Source organism: Talaromyces stipitatus, genomic scaffold (assembly GCF_000003125.1).
Source record: "Talaromyces stipitatus ATCC 10500 scf_1105507295517 genomic scaffold, whole genome shotgun sequence".
In the NCBI taxonomy this organism is placed as follows: Eukaryota; Fungi; Ascomycota; class Eurotiomycetes; order Eurotiales; family Trichocomaceae; genus Talaromyces; species Talaromyces stipitatus.
The window spans coordinates 355,766-369,497 of record NW_002990121.1 but is presented as its reverse complement, the minus strand read 5'-3'; the positions used below and the strand labels follow the sequence as shown (position 1 = coordinate 369,497).

The 13,732-nt window shown below is 43.9% G+C and overlaps 4 protein-coding genes across 4 annotated transcripts, besides 1 other annotated feature; 1 reads left to right on the top strand and 3 right to left on the bottom strand.

Annotated features, from left to right (window-relative positions):
- Positions 1-1,003: 1,003 nt before the first annotated feature.
- On the bottom strand, positions 1,004-3,148 carry TSTA_001460 (uncharacterized protein; the record flags this gene model as incomplete). The annotated part of the gene is made up of 4 exons (XM_002487684.1): positions 1,004-2,080; positions 2,105-2,353; positions 2,384-3,089; positions 3,120-3,148. 4 exons carry the CDS (start codon positions 3,146-3,148, stop codon positions 1,004-1,006), a joined length of 2,061 nt encoding a protein of 686 aa, XP_002487729.1.
- Positions 3,149-4,118: 970 nt separating this feature from the next.
- Positions 4,119-6,268, bottom strand: TSTA_001450 (uncharacterized protein; the record flags this gene model as incomplete). Its single annotated transcript, XM_002487683.1, has 4 exons — positions 4,119-5,854; positions 5,900-6,014; positions 6,051-6,178; positions 6,220-6,268. 4 exons carry the CDS (start codon positions 6,266-6,268, stop codon positions 4,119-4,121), a joined length of 2,028 nt encoding a protein of 675 aa, XP_002487728.1.
- A 1,789-nt stretch (positions 6,269-8,057) lies between these two features.
- Positions 8,058-9,983: a mobile genetic element.
- Positions 8,970-9,857, top strand: TSTA_001440 (uncharacterized protein; the record flags this gene model as incomplete). The annotated part of the gene is made up of 4 exons (XM_002487682.1): positions 8,970-9,018; positions 9,065-9,102; positions 9,354-9,654; positions 9,742-9,857. 4 exons carry the CDS (start codon positions 8,970-8,972, stop codon positions 9,855-9,857), a joined length of 504 nt encoding a protein of 167 aa, XP_002487727.1.
- A 1,520-nt stretch (positions 9,984-11,503) lies between the features above and the next one.
- On the bottom strand, positions 11,504-12,975 carry TSTA_001430 (NmrA-like family protein). Its single transcript, XM_002487681.1, has 2 exons — positions 12,308-12,975; positions 11,504-12,163 (listed from the first exon to the last, which is right to left on the bottom strand). The coding sequence occupies exons 1-2, from the start codon at positions 12,930-12,932 to the stop codon at positions 11,847-11,849; spliced, it is 942 nt and encodes a 313-aa protein (XP_002487726.1). The 5' UTR covers positions 12,933-12,975; the 3' UTR covers positions 11,504-11,846.
- Positions 12,976-13,732: the final 757 nt, after the last annotated feature.

Below are 13,732 nucleotides of genomic sequence, written 5' to 3'. Positions count from 1 at the left end.
TTCGCGCCTTACTACCGTCTATGCTTCGTGATACGGACCGTAGTTAAACCAACAGTAACAGTCGCATAAGTTGACTGTTCAAGACCTGAGGGGGGATGTAAGGGAGGAAATAAAGAGGGTAAGAGATTTAGGATGAGAGAAGAGGAAGGGGAAGGGGATAGGGCAGGTAGAATGGAGGTCGTCAAGATACCACTGATATAGGCGTTGAAATGTTGTTGGGCTACTGAGGCAAGGTCATCGCTTAGAGCGGTGAGGGCTCTCAGTAGGTGAGAGACAAGGCTGGTGGTTTGGCTGTGGTATTTATTGAGGAATGCAGCTATAGGGCTAAAGATCTTCTGTCCTTCAGAAGCTCTTGTTGTGGCTGTAGACGTGGATTCCAGTAGAGCTATCTGTAGAGGGCTATCTGTACCAGGGCCTTTATGCGCCATTAGAGCTCCGAAATGAATAAATAATCATGATTATTGACCTTATTCATATTCACGAGTTATGAATATGATTAAAATGAATATTATTCATATGAATATGGGCCATATTCATATTTATATTCATATTCATGAATATTTCCGGGTGAACTATTTTTCCGCGCTGGCAAACACCCGTGCCCTAAATTAAGGCATACTGTGGGTGCATAAAGCACGTGTACACGTTAATGTACGTACGTACATGAATGGTTAGCAGGTACTGCAATTCTGTATGGGTTCAAAATGTGTGTGATTGTAGCTATCTAACTCACGCCCCGACGCGGTCTTACATCCCTCTATCCTAGACGAGGTCACGTGACGCCCTGCGGCTCAGTGCGTCGGAGTGAGGCATCTCGATTGCTCCCACAAACCAACACTGGATCTCTTTTACAAATTGGATTGCGATCGAGATCCAAAAACCCATGAAAAACCATACAAAAACATAACGAAGGGATCAAACAAAAGATCTATTGAGGTAGCTGGCGTGTCCGAAAACACGTCTCCACTTCGATCTCGTCCCCCACTTGGCCCCGAATCGCCTCCTAATCGCTCCCGGTTCTCTCAACGAAGCCTTCAACACAAACTATCAGCTTATTGCTGTCAACAAGATCCCGTAGGGCCTTGTTAGGGCTTGACTTCGTAAAAGCGTCGGCCGGGTTATCGTCTCCATGGATCCAACGGATCTCGTGGATCTCGTGCTTCTCATAAGATTGACGAAGTGCCATGATATTGATCATGAGGCGTTTCTCTTTGGTGGTCCCAAGCTTACCGAGGCATTCATAAAGCGAAAATGAATCCGTACAAATAATTACAGGTATTGCCGGTAGGTCCAGACGACTAGTGATCATTTTGGCGGTACTGGTAATAGTGAACGCATGGTCAAATCCAGCTGTAAGGCCATAGACCTCAGAGGCTAGTACACTCTGTGTAACGCGTTTACACTTTGCTGATTGCCAATGCAAGATGTTGCCAGTGGCGACGAAGCAGCCTTGCTGCGAGAAGTCTTTGTTGACCATGGTAATCAGGAATCCGATTTGGGAAGTCAAATCCCGGTTATTGGCAAAGGATCCATCAGTAAAAACCATAATCCTGGCTTTGGCGAGGTTGAGAGGCATATAATGGAGCCCTCTCTCTGGATTCTGGGCCTGCCATATGAGACGTTTATTCAACGCCTCATAATCAGAATTGGAGCGATCCTTCTCTTGCAGCTGAGCGGCCACGGCCAAGTCATACGCAGCTTCAGGTTGGCAGATCAAAGCCAGATAGGCTCCCCGTGCGCGTTGTTCGACATACTTCTGTGCGCGTTCTTCCATACCCACTGGTTGGATCTTCGCTGCTTGCCCTTTCTGTTGTAAATTGATAATGCCATTCTGCAGGGTAATTCTTGCACCATTGAATTCTAGAGGCTTAGTCTCCGAGAGTCGTGTTTTTGGCTTCGCTTTAAAGCTTGCCTCTTGCAACGCGGCTTGTTCACCTCTGGAGAACTTTTCTGTACAGATAAGAAGTGTGTCGTCTGTTTGCATTCCCACAAGTCCAAATTCGTCGTCTCCTAGCTTTGAGATAAGAAGGCATAGGTCGTACGTCGAGGTTTCCATGTTTAATTTGTTAAGATGGTGCGCCTGGTATGTTCCAAACTAATGAACACCTGCCTCAGGGATCCCATATAGCGGGCCTTCAACTAATAGGAGTGAATCTGGTGGATACTTATTCTGCATTTCAATGGGAAGATTGGCGATAATCAGACGCTCGAGCTTAGTCTTCGCCTGTGTGTATGCTTGCGTGATATCCCGGATCTCAACGACCATTCCCATCTCAATGAGTGTGGGGATAAGCGACACTAATAAGCATTGGCTTGCACGCTGGATCGTGGGTGCCTGGGTCAAGATCTTATCCTTCCTAGCGTCGTTATATCCTTATATAACAAGTCGAGATTTCTTATAGGGAATCTCGTTCTTGCCCTTTATCTTGTTGATAAGGCGGGAATTGAAAATTCTGATGCCACGCAGGTCCATATTGGCATGGTGAAGGATCTTGAAGGTCCCATTTGCTATCAAGCTGTCGATCTCTGTTTTTCCTGATAATTCGAACGGCGCACCGTTGGTGGTGATCTTGCCTTCACGCCGCAGCTTGACGGCAAGTTCAAGGTCGTCCCTCTCCTTTTTGGATATGAACACTTCGGCATACGCTTTTGGCTTATTTTTGGAACCACGCGGTCGTCCTCGGCGGCGTGGCAACGCAGGCATCTCGGGGGTCTGCAGTGCGTGGACTCCCCCAGTCTCAACATGGTGATTCAGATTTGCAGGATGGTCTTGCAGTCTTACCCTTGCTCTAGTCCTCGGAGTCTGGTCGAAGTCGACTTGGGACCGACCGTCCTGGCGATTGAGATCCTCTTGGGGGGGAGAGAGAGGCAATCTAATCAGGCGATCACTCTCATCCTTGCTATCACGTAAATACTGCTGTACCAACGTCGCCCTGAATGCAACAGCACCATTTCCAAGATCTACAGTCACGTCATGGCCATTGACTGATATAACTTTGTACGGTCCTAACCAACCATCTCCTTCACGCCATACTTTGACTTCGCTCCCTAGTACAAGATTAAGCGTTTCCGTGATAATTGGGCCGTTCCTGGTGTTAAGTGCGTCATTGACTTGTCACTCTGCCATGGCACGTCTTAATTTGGCCATCGCCTTTCTCATTGCCTCAGCATGTCAAGCAGTTAACGCGGATGGGGGCGAGTCAGTCGTTATGCGCGGGTAAGCGCCAAAAACGAGTACGGTTGGAACTATCCCATCTGGTCCTACAGTATCATTGATGGCTTTAATAGCCATCTGGAGGATCACGTCCTTGTCGACGCTGGCGCCTAGTTCTGCCAATATAATGTTGTATGCTCTACGCAGTGGTGCATGGTAATGCTTAACTTTCCCGATTGCATTATGTGCTTCCACTGGCACTTAGTGACATTGGATTCCCATCATCTTAGCCTCAGTTTTGAATTCTAATGCGGCAAAATTGGTTCCTGCGTCGTGTGAGATGACATCAGGAGGGCCAAGATAGGTGTCAATCCACACTGCCCGGAGCGCTTCCCATGTATCTTTCGCAGATAAAGACTTTAAAAATCATGCGGCCTGGAAGGACGTCGCCCAATCGACAACATGAAGCACCAGCTTGCCATCTAAATACATAACATTGATAACAATCTCATAGTTAAACTCACGATCATCATTCAATGTGAATTTAAAGCGTCGTGGTGCCTGCCGGTTCATTTGGCAGTGATGGCAAACTTCTCAATTTCTGCAAGATTGTTATATCCACATCGTCATGGCCTGCTTGTTTAAAGCTTGTGCAGCGGTCAACCACAGGATGGCCAAACCAACAGTGAAGTCGTCTCATCTTAATCTCTGTGAGAAATATTACTGGCGCCTGCTTCTTATTAAGGAAGAACTATGGGTGGCCTTGCTTTCTGATAATTGGGACCCGTACGTCTCCCTTTACTATGCAGTTCGCAATGTTATCTAGGTAAGCGCCATGTTTATCTATATCGTCTAAGCAAAGCAAGAATGGGGTTGGCGTGTTCATAATATGAAAATCAACATCACCAATTGGGGTTGTTATGGTAACAGCATCCTCAGAGTGAACACTCTCACCTTGGCCAAATCAAATTGAGTGCTCTCCTGCACGGGTCCTATCAATGGTAATCTCTGGATAGCTTCTCTGCAAGGCAGCAAGTTGACGTCGGCCAACAGTTGATACCTTTGCTGCTCCAGTATCTGGAAGAATTCCTTGGAAAATCTCGCCTTCATGGTGTTCAAGTACAAATTGAGAAGCAGGTTCTAGGAGGCCATCCTTGCGCTCTGATTGATCAAGCTCTCTTACCTCCAATTTGTGGTGGAATCCTTCCTGATCGATATCGTCGTGGTATCCACTTATCCAATGGATAAAGGAATGATCTTGCAGTTCGTTGATCATGAAATACGCAGTGGCGTCGTCCTCAATGTCGTCTTCTTCTTCAACGTTATCCTCCTCACTATCTGACTCAATTATATAGCCCTTTTCAAAGTCCATGATAAAGGCGCGATATGTGCGGTCAGAAGCGGAGCGTCTACCATCTACACGTTGATAATCATTAAACCGCTCTCTCGCTCTGCGGCGCTCCTTGTTGGAGTGTTTGAACAAGCGGCAATCGGACCTGTGGCAGATCCAACACTTCCTATCACCTTGTTGGCGGGAATTATGATCATCACGTCCCTGGCGTCGATATCCTTGACGTGGGGTTTGTCGATTATTCTGGTTTATGCGGCCCAAGAACTTTCTATCTGTGTACAGCGTCATTGGATTGTCTTCTCCTATCCCATTGGGAGCTGAGTTGGCTTTAACTCGGGTTAGATATTGACTGGCTGACTCCTTTCCTTGGACCACAGCGGCCCTGGCACGGAGTCTTGATACCAACATCTCAAAATTCGTTGCAGGATCACTAAGAGCGTCGCTCATCTCAGGCGAATCTTGACAGGCTCTAGTGACAGCAGCAACTAGATGTTCCTGGCCCTTGTACGCATTTCCCAGGGCACATTGGCATAAGTGAAGTTTCTCAATAAGGATTTCTACTGCTTCCACAAGCGTTTTGCTGGGGTTGTTATGGAGAACGCCTTTCAATGTGGTCGACGTCCAGTCCTGGTAGTACACCTGATGGTTGGAATCCGTGTCAAAGTACGCCTTTATAGCTTTGTACGTATCTATAAATGAAGCATCTTGACCAATATGGTGCATGTAGTAGGTTTTTGCACGCCCAGAAAGCATCTCGGGAAAGAGTATCCAACATTGCGTTAATTGTACTCCAATCAATCGACAAACTCTCAGGAAAGCAAGGACTTTGTCGTCTAGGATATCATATCGTTCTCCTGAATAACTCTCTGCCTTGTCCCATGCCTTGGAAAACTTTGCGGCCAATGACGGGTCAATATCCTCTTGTTCATACTCTGTAGGCGGCAATCTCATGTACTCATTAAGTTGCCTCGCAGATGTCAACGACATAGAGGGACGCGGAGGTGGTGTGGTAGATATCTTGATTGGACTGGGGGCCGGTGTCCCTATCGGCACTGCGTTGGCACCAGTCAAGGGTGTACGACTATCAAGATCTCGGACATGAGTCTCCAGCTGTAGGGGGTTATTGTTGATTCTTCTCTCTGGATCTCTCCCGAGTGTTGTCTCTTCCTTTTCCTTGTCAGAATAAGGCAATCTAATGAGGTAATCCCTATTATGATTCTCAATTCTCTTAGCCGGTGGGGTAGTGTCACTCCTTGGTGTTAACTGAGCTTGTTGACCTAAGGCCATCCTTGATCTTGAGTCAAATTTCTTGCCGGCGATCATGTCATCTGGCCATCTTGGAGGAATATCTATCTAAAGCAATTCGACTAATCCTTCTGAGATGTTTTTCTTACCTCTATGGTCCAAATAAACACCACGTATCTGAAGGAAGTCTTTCAGCTTGCTTCTCGTGGTCCTATCAAGCTTATTGAATTCGACCAGAGTCCATTCTTCAAAGTAATCATGAAGCTATTCGAATAGTTTACGGTCAAAGTGATGACTAACAGCAGCCTCGTACATGGCCCTTATTGTGTAGTTGACCAACGCTTCTACACTGTCCCCCGGTCCAGCATTCTTTTCCCACAAGGTTAGATCGATCTTCTTATACCCGGTGACAGTGTTAAATCCAGTCTCTATCATAAAGTCGTCGTCAGGAATTCTAGTAGGTTCTGACTTGGCTTCGCTTTGATGGCTAGTAGCAGACCCAAAGACTTCAGGGTCATTGCTTAGCAGTGGTTGTCTCAAATTATTAAGGGTTTGGGAAGCTATTATTCTCACTAATCTTGGTGATTTCCTTATTGGGTTGACTCGGTTATCTTGATGATTGATTGTTTGGTGTTGACTTTCGAATGTGTCAACGACGTGGTCTCGCGATAGGGCGGTATTATGGAATATTGACGCTATAGGATCAACTTATTCCTAACACAGACTGCCTAAGATTATCTCTTAGGGGGGAAAGTCTTATAGTAAAGATTCAGTTTGTCAGAGATGTGACGCTACAGAATCTCCCTCTTCCACTTGGTTTGTGATGCAGTTAACGAAGCCTGGAACCAGGTTCTTTATAACTATAAGTGATTATAAGAAAGAACCTAGGACCTTGCCAATCTGTCTTGATATTGCAACCAAGACTGATCAGTGTGGGTGCATAAAGCACGTGTACACGTTAATGTACGTACGTACATGAATGGTTAGCAGGTACTGCAATTCTGTATGGGTTCAAAATGTGTGTGATTGTAGCTATCTAACTCACGCCCCGACGCGGTCTTACATCCCTCTATCCTAGACGAGGTCACGTGACGCCCTGCGGCTCAGTGCGTCGGAGTGAGGCATCTCGATTGCTCCCACAAACCAACACATACCAACCGCCACAGAATCAGCAGATTTCGATGCGAGTTTCTTCAGTTTATCTTATATTAGCCATAAGGGTATCAATTACTTCTAAATACAGATATAATACAGAAAGTATGAGGTCCTTTTCTTATAACAACGAGAATCTCGGCTTAAGAGAAAATATATCTGAAGTTGTTGGTTGCTTCGTGCAATCGAGATGCCTGGCACTGGTATGCAGCAAGGAGAGGTCACGTATGGCTTACACGTGACCTCGTCAAGCAAGGACTATATAGACCGCGTCAGGGCCTCATTAAGACAGATAGACACAACAGAACACAGAACCCAAGAATCACCTATTGAGATTGACTCAAGTGCTTCGTACGTACGCATATGCACCTTAGTGCACCCACAGAAGTCCTCAAGTTCAATCATAAATCCAATGCATAGTATATATAATCATTGCGTACAGTTCAGGTAGAGACAGCATAGGTAACGCTTTCTTACTTTGCAAGGTTTAAGTTCCTTTAAAATTCTCTGGAATGATTACTATACCTATTTGTCATGTATAACACGTAAGAGTAGCATTCCATTTCATATATTCAAGTTTAACAGATTGTTTACCTTTTTTGTTTATATTATGGCTAGGAATAGATTAGACTAATTAGCTACGTGACGGACAAGTCTGAATATTGTTTAGTATATAAACTAGAGGAATTGGGCTCTTCTAAGTTTCCCAACCCTTGTTCCCAATTTCCCAAAATCGCAAATATCTGTCTCCGAGTATTTCACTTGATATTCCTTCTTGTCCCTTATTTACTGTAGAGCTCTGTTTATACCCTCTTCTCATGGCTTTTTCTCATGATTCATCTTCTTGCATAACTTAAAAGAGACCTCGTCCTGATTATAATGCCTTGAATAATGACATAGTTTCTGACGTTCTTCTATAGCATGACAAAGTAGAGCCTTCTGGCTCTTCCTCCCCTGAATCTCTACCTTCTGATATGCCTACTCCATCTAATGATCCTGTGCCTACACCTCACAAAAATATATCTTCTGATAAACTAAATCTACTGCCATCTGAATCAGCGTCACAAGTGGTGAGGTCTTCTTAATAGAATTTGGATGATTCTTCTCAATTAGACCAAGAGAGTAATTTTGATGAGACCCCATCAAAAAAAATAAAGAAAGAGATCACGTACTAGCTGGACTACAGACCATTTTGATGCCATAGGCCTTGAAACTACATGGTGTCCCAAAGAAGGCTATTATAGAAATGATAGACTTCTTTTGTGTAAACAATGTAATTAGTTATCAAAGGACTCTGCTTGACAGGTGGCTATAACAAATTTAGCTATATACCTTCACAAAGAACACTACATTAAACAGAATATAATCACACCTCTAGCTAGGCCTCTTAATATATTCACAGAACCAGCTAAGTCTGGAATTGATTCTATGCAGGCTCTTCTTCACTGAGTAATTAAAACACAGCAGCCTTTTACAGTTGTTAAACATTCTACTTGGAAAGAACTTCTTAAGAGTCTAAATGCCAGCTGCCCTATCAAAACTACAGATACTCTTTGAAATCAAGTTCAGAGTGAGTATTCAACTTGGAGAAACCAGTTAAAGCAAGACTTAGCTGATACCTGCTAATCAATTTTACTTTTACTTGACATCTGGACCTTCAAAAACCAGATATCATTTCTTGCCGTTGTTGGCCATTAGCTTACTCTAGATTTTAAGCTTCGAGAAGATCTTCTTAAGTTTATAGAAATTAATAGATTACATTCCAGCAAAAATCTATCTACAGTTGTCAAAAGTGTACTTGAAATATTCTAAGTCGAACATAAGCTTCTAACAATCATGGGAGATAATGCCAGAAACAACCTAACACTCTGCGATTATCTTTATACTGACCTGTCAAAAGACTTTGATGAAGAAGATAGTCCATTCTGTATGAAACCATTTATGCGGTTCTAGGGTCGGGACAGTTTTATTGGATGTCTTGCATATATACTAAATCTTATCTGTAAGGATATTCTAGTATTCTTAAAGGCTGGTTCAGTCTGTGATGCACATGTTATACTTGATAAGATGCCATTACAGAAGGATCCTTTAGCTGAAAAGGCACTTTTGATAAAAGGTGCTATTGTTAAGATCCATCTTTTAGCCTTATGAATTAGTTACAGCCCCCAGAGAAGACAAGCATGGAAAGATATCTCCCCTTGTAAGCAAGTCAATTACGACATCAATACTCGCTGGAATTCAACATATAATATGATCTCTAAAGCTCTTCGACTTTGAAAAGAAGTCACTCAATTCATTCATAAATATCCAGACATTTAAGATATGCAACTGACAAATAATAACTGGTTGACACTAAGACAAATTCAGAAGGTCCTGAAACCATTCTAGGACCATACCAACTCTATCTTAAAACATTGCCCAAACATTATTGAAAGTCTTCTAATATATTAGAATCTTGATGATATTCTTGACGATATTAAAAATAATAAAGGCGACTTTCAAGAGGTTACTAAGAAGGTTCAGAATGCTGTCGAAGCAGGAATCTGGAAAATAGATAAGTTTACTAAGAAGATGGATTTAAATATTATCTATTACATAGCTGCTGTTCTTAATCTACAGGTTAAGATCTCCTTTATTAGAGCACAAATGAGCAAGTCTGATGTAGATGTGATTGTTTCTGATATACATGAATATATTAAGAAACAATACTCTGCAAGTCCTACCTCTTCCTCTAGTGCAGAGCGTCCACCAGGTATGCTAGAGACATTATAGAGAAAGCTCAGAAAAATCTAGCCTGTGCAATCTATAGATATAATATCGGATATTGATTGGTACCTAGATTCAAGCCCTGAGATGTGGTCCCATAGTATGATAGAAGATGGAGATCCTGACTGGATCTTGAAATGGTGGAAAGTGAATGCCTTCAACTATCCCCTAATGTTGAAAGCTGTATGAGATTATCTTCCTATTCTATCTGTTGAAGTAGGTGTTGAGAGACTATTTAGCAATGCACAAGATATTCTAGGTATTTAGAGACAATGCCTGAATTCTAAGATACTTAGATGGCTGATGTTCCTTAAGGGGCAATATAGTAAAGAATGTCAGGACTTAGCATAAAGATGCTTAGGAAGCGGAATTTCCTTATCGATTTTAGCTGGTTTGCTATTTGTATATACTTTTCTGTAGCTATTTCACATATGATCTTAGGAGCAAGCTCAAGCTTCAGACGCCTCCCTCATCCTTGTTCCAGGCTAGTCCCGCCTGATGCTAACTATAAGGGCATACTCGAATAGAAAACGTAACATAAGGAAAGGAAAGAGAAAGAAAACTACAAGTTCTTCACGCACATACAATCTTATATAGGCAAGGGGAATCAGGAGCTTCCCATAGGCTTCTCTTGGGAAATCCGAATTTGCCGGATATCGAGGGTCTGCTCGTGATCCGGGAATAGCTTCATGTTTGGGGTTGCCGAACAATAATCTAGCTAAACTCTACATATTATTTTGGCTGTCATTTCGACTGTCGTTTTGACTGTCGTTTTGACCTGTGGAGAGTGCTATTGTCAATATCCGTGAGGGCTTCGCCCAAACGTGCTCATGAGGTCAGCTCATAATATCCTTTATGAATATTCATGAATATGAATATTATTCATATTCGTTTCGGAGCTCTATGCGCCATGGTGTTGCCGGACGCATTGGGACGCGTTGAGACGCGTCAAAAGGCCGCACCCCTGGGAGCTAGGTGGTAGAGAGGGGTGAGGAATTTGAGCCTCTGACTGTTTGATATGAATAATGATGATGGGCTAGAGAGAGAGTGATATTGAAAAGTCTAGCTAACTATCTGAGATCCGTGGCGTGCGAGGTTGATGTCCTTGCTACGATCACGCTAGGCCCAATACGGTACCGACGTCTACCTGTATGGCAGGCAGTCCCGTGAAATAATTATAAGGAAGTCGCCTTTCAACTCGAAATCGAAGCCCCAACAGCATGGAGAGTGATTATCGCTAAAGCGGAATGGTGAATTATATCATGTGATCAAGTGTTGAGAGCCACATCACACAAACTAATGCACCACGCCACATTTCTAAGTCAGGGATGATTGTTGTAGTATATTCGAGGCGTTCATTTCCCAGAAATTCGATGTACATTGTCGCCTGAACTGGTAGATATTATTGTTTTCTAGACGACCACTGGGCAAACCTTCGGAAAGATTTTGCATGGGAATAGTTGAATGAGAATTCACACTATTCTTGCGATAGTTATATGTAGTTCTCTCTGTTTCTGTGCGAGTAACCTGGCGGATTCCTGCTGATCGTGGTTGCCAAGCTTTAAGAGTGCTGTCCACGGGGTCACGAATTTCCTATGGGGGAACAAGACGCAATCCATCCGACCTACACCACCGACAGCAAGATCAGAGTCACGGCAGTTCTTTACTCAGATGCGGGTGTGACTCAATGCCATCAACTTGCTCTGCATGAGTATAATATCGATTTCACCTAGGACTTCATTCTCTTATTAAACACCAGACAGTTGTCTTTTTCCCTCTAACTCGACATATGACAGTGTGCTGAATTGTTATTTGGTTAGTTATGACTTACTCAAGCAGACCGAAACACTATTCTTTAATTGACTCTCCATCAGGTCAGAAAAACAACAAGGTAGATAAGGGAAAGTACGCAGTCACCGGTTGATTCCACAACAAATCGGCCATAATAATCAAGTCATAAAGACCCAAAAGAAGTGATTTACTCTTGAATTGACCGTCAGGCGTCAGATACTACACAACAGCAAGCAAAACTAAAGACACCATGGGCCATATCCCCTTTGGATCCCGTGTCAGGGTTTTCTCCCGGGCCTAAACATTTGAAGCTGCAAAAATGTTCCTTAGACGTCTAATTGACCTCTACTTTGCAGTAAACGAACCCTATCCGCGCCCTTATTTTCCTCACGACTGCAGTATCCCAACCCTTCCAATCCGTTCCTTCGGCGTTTTGGCAAAGAAATCTCGCACAGTGACTAGCTTGACGGCAGGATAACGATCATTGTGGAGCGGTAGCGGTAATGCCGTCTGGCCGTTAAGCGAATAGTACGTGTAGAACAGACCTATCCAGGCCATGACGTTGTCTGGATCCTGATCCCGTGTTTCATGCATAAGCTTATAGAGATCCTCTAAGCTTCCCAATTGTACCAATCCCGGCTCTTCGCCATAGACGTCCCGAAAGTCTGCGACGATCTCTTTGATATTGACGTGGTCACCACGAACTACAAGGTAATATATCATCAGCGTGTAATTTATCGATTCATTTTAGACTCTGTAAGAATTTCAGGAGGCTGCTGTACGCATAACGAATAGGGATGAATAAAAACAAGTGACATAAACCGAAAGCCGTATTATCAGAGACTTACAAGAAAACCACCCTACTGCATCCTGGTCCACTGCAATCTCTGCGGTAAACTGAGCTGCATTTCGATAGGTGGTGAATTCCCATCGTTCATCTCCTGTGCCCCAATACTTAAACAGATGACCTTTGGCGTCCCACATCCCCACCCACGGTCGTTCTAAGAAACACGCATTTAACACATGAACGGCTCTTATCTGTCCCTCCGCCTCCCTCTCCTCTAGATATGCCTGCACAAGCTTCATCGGATCTTTAGGGGGGTGTTGGCCGAGCTCCAACTTGCGGAAATCCATCGACCAATCCCCGGCAATATACCGAGGAACGCCCTCAGCGATGCATGCGTCGATGAGGAGTTTTTGTCCGTCAACCATCAAGGAATGAGAGCCTAGATAACAGCAGATAACCACATGGGCGCCATGGAGAGCGACCCGGAGCGCGGTGATATCGGTCGAGGATATGGTATGGATGGCGAGACGGGGTTCATTGTGGAGCTGACTAGGTAGCTTGGAAGGTGTACGGCAGAGACCATGGACACGAACGTTAGGTTTAGCCAAGAGGTACTCCGCGATGAGCCTCCCAAGACCGCCAGTGATACCAGCAATGGCAACTGTGGTGAATGCATTTGTGGACATGAGGAATCTTAAATCGGAAACTCGAGCTTGCTATTTCGATGATAGGAGCTGTTCAGGAAGGACTACATTGTAGTTTTTAAATATATTTTAGCTTTATAAGTGTCGGTATAGCAATCTTGCCTATCTCGGCGCGGGAATGGGATATAGTTTATCCGTGCGCTAAAGCGTACGGAGGATAACTACATCTCACCACCCGCATCCCCCTAGTTCTTAGGATTAGTCGCAATATTAGGAATTCAGTATTACTGGCTCAGTCAGCTTGTTGGATTAGCTGTCCTTCTTAGATCTTGCGATCTAACGAAGGTAAACCAACAATAAGATCTTATATCTATGATATATTTATCCTATACAATGATTAACTCTTCACGTCACACGCCTGACAAATTAGTAGTCCGAGGTCTCGGCCTTCGGGTTAATCCATTTCCCGTGTACAGACTCTCTTATTAATTTAGCCCCAGCTCTTAGGCTGTTGCCTGACGCTACTAGCCAGGATACACATGAGCTGGTGGTGGGGACTGGTATTCTGAGCTAATGGTATTGCAGAGGTTCTGAATTGATGCTGTCAGCTCACGTAGAGACCTGGTCGGGTGTCATTATATCTTCGCTAGCAGCGGATATTTTATCGATGATTCTCCTTATAGACAAATGGATGTGTAATCGATGGTGGTTCAAGTTCTTTCACTGTGAAACTTCCATGTTCCTATAGAATTCAAATACGGCGAGAAGAAATATCTGAAGGGGTGCCTTAACACTAAGCATTTTCTACTTGTGCTTTTCGAGGACATGCAGCTATGCGGCAC